The sequence below is a fragment of the Octodon degus genome, unplaced genomic scaffold, assembly GCF_000260255.1.
Source record: "Octodon degus isolate 3935 unplaced genomic scaffold, OctDeg1.0 scaffold00163, whole genome shotgun sequence".
Taxonomy (NCBI): domain Eukaryota; kingdom Metazoa; phylum Chordata; class Mammalia; order Rodentia; family Octodontidae; genus Octodon; species Octodon degus.
The window spans coordinates 2,493,540-2,500,379 of NW_004524739.1; the positions used below are offsets into that span (position 1 = coordinate 2,493,540).

The 6,840-nt window shown below is 44.9% G+C and overlaps 1 protein-coding gene across 1 annotated transcript in view; it reads left to right on the top strand.

Moving 5' to 3' along the window:
* The window catches only part of Trnau1ap (tRNA selenocysteine 1 associated protein 1), a 22,872-nt gene that overhangs the window by 5,556 nt on the left and 10,476 nt on the right, over positions 1-6,840 (top strand). Inside the window, exons 5-6 of the mRNA XM_004642890.2 lie at positions 2,487-2,618; positions 4,742-4,861. Coding sequence (XP_004642947.1) covers positions 2,487-2,618; positions 4,742-4,861 — 252 coding nt within the window. The remainder of the gene's footprint in view (positions 1-2,486; positions 2,619-4,741; positions 4,862-6,840) is intronic.

Below are 6,840 nucleotides of genomic sequence, written 5' to 3' on the forward strand. Positions count from 1 at the left end.
CTTATTCCACTGAGCCATCTCCCCAGCCCCTCTACCCTCCTTTTTTAAGCCCCTAAATTGCCCCAGCTGGGCCCACACTAGTGCTCCTCCTGCTTCAGTATTGCAGAATGCTGAGATTGCAGGCCTGTGTCACCACCACGCCTACTTGTATGAAATTTTTAAGACAACATCAGCTGGGCATGGTAGAACACACTTTCACATGCCTATAATCCCAGTACTCTGGGAGGTTGAGGTAGGAGGATAATGAATTTGAGTCCACCCTTGGCAACTTAGAGCCTTTTTCAAAATAAAATATAAAAATGGTTGGGGATTTAGCTCTGCATGAAGGCCCTGAGTTCAGTTGTTGTTGTTGTCATCTTTTTTAGACAGGGTCTTGCCATGCAGTTGAGGCTGGCCTTGAGCTCACTTTATGGCCCAGGATGGTCTCAACTCCCAGAGAGCCTCTTGTCTCAGCTTTCCAGTGCTGGGATTACAGGGGTATACTACCATGCCCAGCTTTTTTTTTTTTTAACCTTTTATGAGACAAGAGTCTCACTGTGTAGTTCAGAGCTCAGTGAGCCACCTGCCTCAGTTTCCCAAGTGATTCCTAGAATTACAGGCCTGTGCCACCACACCTGGTTTTTTTGTTCCCACTATGTAGCTCTGGCTGGCTTGATTCACTGCAAAGCCCAGCTGGCCTCCAACTCTTGCAGTCTCCTGCCTCAGCCTCCCCAGTGCTAGTATTATAGATTTGTGCCACCTGGCTGGCATGCATTCAGTTTTGTTTGGAGGAAAAATAAAATATTTGAACTTATAAAAGTTTTGTACCCGTTGATCCTGTACATTTAGTTTTTCAGAATTTTTTTTCATGAATGTATGAAGAGTAGCCTCTGAAGAAGTGATACATATAATGATAAAGTTGGGAGGGAAATCATACAGCCTAATAATAGACAAAATCAGGTGCATTGAGGATGGTATGGACAGCCACAACCTAGTGACAGAGAAGTAGGAAAATTACAATGTTATCTAATTGGAATATTATATATTGGTTAATTACTCATGCTGTATAATACTGATGTGTCAGAATACTGGGTCATGGGCCAGCAAGATAGCTCAGTGGTCTAAAGTGCCTGCTTAGGCAAGTTTACGCAACCGTAGGGACCACAGTTCAATCCCTGGCACCACGTGCTGCACCAGGGCTGAGCTGCCTGCCCCGCAAAAAAAAGCAAAAAAAACTGGGTCATGGTTTTATGTTTTTTTCTGTTTCAAGAGGGAGTTTTGCCAGGCATGGTGGTGCATACCTGCGATCTCAGCACTTGGGAGGCTGAGGCAAGAAGATTGCTACAAATTTAAAACCAGTCCGGACTGCATAGTGAGACCCTGTCTTAAAAAACTGAGAAACAAAGGAAAGAAGCTAAAAATGACCAAAATAAAATATGAATTATGAGTTCAACTTTGGTAAATTCAAAAGAAAAGTCATAGAAAAAAAAGAAAAGTTTATATCAGCATTTATAGTGATTCCTTTTTTTTTTTTTTTGAGAAGGGTCTTGAACTTGCTGTGTAGCCTGGGCTGGTCTCCAAACTAAGTTGATCTCCTGCATTAGTCTCCTGAGTGCTGGGATTACAGGCATGTCCCACCATATCTGTACTCGGGATTGAACCAGGGCCTTCACATTGAGATGCTTCCTAGCTCTTTTTTATTTTGAGATAGGGTTTTACTAAGTTGCCCAGTCTAGACTCTAACTTCCAAGTTCTCCTGCCTCAGTCTCCCCAACAGCTGGGAATACAGGTATGCACCACCATGCCTGGCTTCTCTATCTCTTTTTAACATGTAAATTAAAAATATGCAGGTTTGCTGGGGCATGATGGCTGAATATCTGTAATTCCAGCACTTGGAAGGCTGAGGCAGGAAGATCACCTTGGATTCCAGGCCAGCCCAGGCCACACAGTTCAAGACCAGCCTGAATTACATAGCAAGACCCTGTTGGGGCTGTGGGGGAAAGCTGAATGTCTAGTTTCTTTTTCTTTCTTTTTTTTTTTTTTTTTTTTTGCGGAACCGGGGATTGAGCTCAGATCCTTGCGTTTGCCAGTCAAGCGCTTATCCTACTGAGCCATCTCCCCGGCCCCTGAATGTCTAGTTTCTTTCAAAAGAAAATTTTATTTTTTGTGCTCCTTAGGCTCATGCCTGTGACTCACAAATACTAAAACCCAAACAGGCATTGTGTAGTAGGTGAGGAATTCAGGGCAGGGGGCTGTTTGCATTTCTGTTCTTCGTATGCCAAAACAATAATGGAACATATTAGAACCTAGTTAAGCCTAGTATGTATGAGACCCTGGGCCCCATCCCACAGCAACAAAACAAAATACCCAGAATTTGGTTAAGTAGACCCATCAGATGGGGTGGGACGTTCTCGGAAGGTCCTGGAAAGATTTACTTGGAGTAGGCCAGAATTGCACTCAGAACAAGGTTTTCATCTTCATTACTGACTTTTGCTCTCGCCTCTCAGCCCTGAGTACTCCCTCTTTGTTGGGGACCTGACCCCAGACGTGGATGACGGCATGCTGTATGAGTTCTTCGTCAAGGTGTACCCTTCCTGCCGGGGAGGCAAGGTGGTTCTGGACCAGACAGGCGTGTCTAAGTAAGGCTGTCCCTGCACCAAAGTCCAATACATTACTTTGAGCATCTTTCCCCTGGGGAAGTGTTACAAAGAGGGCAAAAAGTGTTCAGAGCATGGGCTCAGGAGCTAGACTACCTGGTCCAAATCTCAGCTCCAGTATTGGCAAGGAGCAGTACTGTAGGGAAGGTAGAAGTCCCTCTGCCCCTACTTCCTCATCTGTAAAATGGGGTGTACTAATAGTATCCCTCATTAAATTAATGTGAGGATTAAAGAATATAATGAATCACATAGGAGGGCTGGCGAGATAGCTCAACAGTCCAGAGTGCCTGCTTAGGCAAGTGGCCAGGGACAGAGACTGCAGTTCGATCCCTGGTACCACATGCCACATCAGCCATACCCCAGGGTGGGCCAAGCCAGCCACAAAATAAATAAAATAATTGGTTTAAATGTTTGTTGGTTTTTTTTGTTTTTTTTGTTTTTTTTGTTGTTGTTGTTTTTTGCGGAACCGGGGATTGAACTCAGGTCCTTGCTCTTGCCAGAGAAGCACTTATTCTACTGAGCCATCTCCTCGGCCCAATGTCATTTTTTAAAAAGTCACATAGGAAACACTTTGTGTTTGTTTTATTGTTACTGAGTCTCAGTGCAGTTAGAAATTTTTCACTTCAGAAGCAAAAATATTGGGGTTAGGGAGATAGCTCAGTGGTCTTAAGCACCTGCCTGGCAAGCACAAGGACCTGAGTTCAGTCCCTGGTACTGCATACCACCACATGCCATGCCAGCCCTGAAGCTGGATGTGTTAGTGCACGCTTGTAATCCCAGCACTTGGGAGGCTGAGACAGGAGGATCATTACGAGTCTGAGCTGAGTAGTGAGACCCTGTATCCAATTAAAAAAAAAAAAAAAAACTCAAGAAAGGCCTTTTTTCCATTCTTTTTCTGCTGTGTTGGGTATCAGAGCAAGGGCCTCACACACGTGAAGCCAGTGCTCTACCACTGAGTCACATCCTCAGCCTACGAGAAACTCATTCTTGATCAGTATAGTAGTCAAGCTTATGCTTTGGGAATCTGGATTTGAGTCCTGCTTCAGTATGTTTGACTTTGGGTATGTTATTAAACTCTGCACTTTGGCTACTTCAGTAAAATGTGGATACCTTCTTCATGTAATTATTGGATGGTTTTGCTAGATGTGGTAGCACACACCTAAAATCCCAGCACTCTGGGAGGCTGAGGCAAAAAAATTACAGATTTGAGCCCAGCCTGGGTAATTTGCCTAACTTACCTAACCCCAGTCTGAAAAATAAAAAATAAAAGAGTAAAGAGCTAGAGATATAGCTAGAGTGTAAAGGCCCTGGATTCAATCCCCAATGTGGGGTAGAGAGACAAGGGGTCTGGGCAGTTTGATGAAATAACCTTGGGAAAATGTTCAACGTTTTGAATGAAGTGCTTGGAAATAAATCCTCATTAAATGTCAGCTATCGGGGCTGGTGAGATGGCTCAGTGGTCTAAAGCACCTACTTAGAACAAGCTTAGTAAAGCACAGGGACCGCAGTTCAATCCCCCAGCACCACATGCCAGCCAGCCCCGCCCCCTGGTGGGCTGAGCTGGCCACACACACACACACACACACACACACACACACACACAGAAATAAATGTCGGCTATCATTAATTTCCAGCTACAGCTAGAATAACACCTCAAGAGACTAGGAATCTGTTCTAACTGCTGTGCCCCATGTGTAGTGTAGTACTGAGCACATAGGGTAGTTTCCAGAAACATCGGCAGAGTGAACTTCAGCTGTTACTGCTGCCACTATTAGGATATTGATAATAATTCTTTACCTTCCAGTAGATCAGGGAAGGAAGTTCCTATTTGGGAAGAAAGCCCATGGGTGAAGGGATCAAGGAGAAGAGTGAACTGAAAGTGAGAATTCCTGCAGATTTCATGATTGTTTTGAATCCCAGCACGACTACATGGCCGTTTCCGTGGATGGGACTTGCATCCCTTCCCATAACTTGATGGACTCCCTCTCCTTTCTTAGCCCCTGTCTCTGTGCATCCCTGTCCACATTCTTGCTGTTTCCCTGGCATCCATTCTTAGGCTTCATCACATCTGTGATCTAAGCATGTTGGTTTATTTTTCCCTGCAGGGGTTATGGTTTTGTGAAATTTACAGATGAACTGGAACAGAAGAGAGCCCTGACAGAGTGCCAAGGAGCAGTAGGACTGGGGTCTAAGCCTGTGCGGCTGAGCGTGGCGATACCTAAAGCGTGAGTCTCCAAGCCGGGGGAGAGGGCACTGGACTGAACTGACGTGGACAGCCCTGTCTGTTGGCTGGGAATCAGGTCATACACATCCTGAAAGGGAGGCTGCAGGGAGGTCTAGCTCAATCAGAAGCACTAATGGTTTGCTTTTTCCCAGGCTGGTTGCTCGGTGTTCAGAGATGAACTAACATAACCTTTTCACTCCAAAAGCTTATCAACTGGATGCTGAGGTCAGGCAGGCCAATTCCAATAATAGTGGCAGCAATAGTAGAAAAGTTGTTGGCTGTACATTCCCAGTATCCCTGCTTTTTCCTCAGTAGTGCCACTATTGAGAATTTGTGCATAGACTTAGTAAGGCATAGAATTAAGATGAAGGATGCTGGTTGAGGTAGCTTGTAATTTCAGCACTGGGAGGGAGGTTGAGGCAGGCTTGTCGGTCAAAGCCTTCCTGGACTATATAATGAAATCCTGTCTCAAAAAAATAAAAGAATTGAGCAAGAAAAAAAAAAAGGGGGCTGGAGAGATGGCTCAGTGGTCTAAAGCACCTACTTGGAACTAGCTTGGCAAAGCATCAGGGACTGCGGTTCAATCCCCCAGCACCACATGCCAGCCAGCCCCGCCCCCTGGTGGGCTGAGCTGGCCACACACACACACCTCTCTCTCTCTCTCTCTCTCTCTCTCTCTCTCTCTCTCTCTCTCTCTCTCTCTCAAATAAATAAAAAAAAATTTAAAAAAAAAAAAGTGAAACCTGCAAGCCTCCTGTGAAAGTCCTTTGCTATAGGAGTGGCTAAATCCAAACATCTTGTGGCCGGGGAAATAGCTCAGTAGAATAAGTGCTTGCCTGGCAGGCGCAAGGGCCTGAGTTCAATCCCTGGTTCCAGGAAAAGTAAAATCTTATAAAATATATAACCCTAGGAGCATTTCATTTCAAATGCTCCCTACTTGTCCAGAGTATCTATCTGCCATCTCTCTCTCCTTCTTTCCTTGTCCCCCCACCTTCAAATGCATGGTCTCCTTTAATTAAAAAACTTTAAAATATATATAGTATCTATTATGCATATATATTATATAATATTCATATATGTTACTATTGTAGCTGTTATGCCGGGTAGGAAACACTTTTCTAGGTAAAAAAAAAAATCCTTCCAAGTGCAAGCAGCTTGCTGGTGCAGATATGGGACATCTTTTCTCTTACTAGCATCTTTCAGCTACTGCCAAGGCAGTACTCAGCTGGAGATGATTTTGCCCTGTAGGTGTTGGCAACCTCTAGAGACAGTTTTTTTTGTTTTGTTTTTGGAGAACCAGGGATTGAACTCAGGCCCTTGCACTTGCCAGGGAAGTGCTTATTCTACTGAACCATCTCCCTGGCCCTAGAGACAGTTGTGATATTAAAACTGAAGGTATCAGCTGGATGTGGTGGTGCATACCTATAATCCCAAGGAGCCTATGGCATGAAGATTCTTGGGAGTTCAAGACCGCCCTGTGCTATAAAGTGAGCTCAGGGCCAGCCTGAAATTGCATTGTGAGACCCTGTCTCAAAAAGACAAAGAGGGGTCGGAGAGATAGCTCAGTAGGATAAGCACTTGCCTGGCAAGCACAAGGGCCTGAGGTCAATCCCCAGTTCCGCAGAATAAAACCAAAAACCATGTATTGGCCAGGGAGATGGCTCATTGGAATAAATGCTTGCCTGACAAGTGCAAGAGCCTGAGTTCAATCCCCGGTTCTGCAAAAAAAAAAAAGACAAAAATAAAAATAAAAAATAACCTGAGAGTGTGCTAATCACAGACAGTGGGTCATAGCCAGGGATGCTGCTACAATGCGTAGAGCAGCCCCCACGACCAAGAATTGTCTAACACTCACCTCCCCCAGTATCAGTTCTGAGGCCAAGAAACTGCACCAAGGGGCTGGTGAGATGGCTCAGTGGTCTAAAGCACCTACCTAGAACAAGCTAAGCAAAGCACAGGGACCGTGGTTCAATCCCCAGC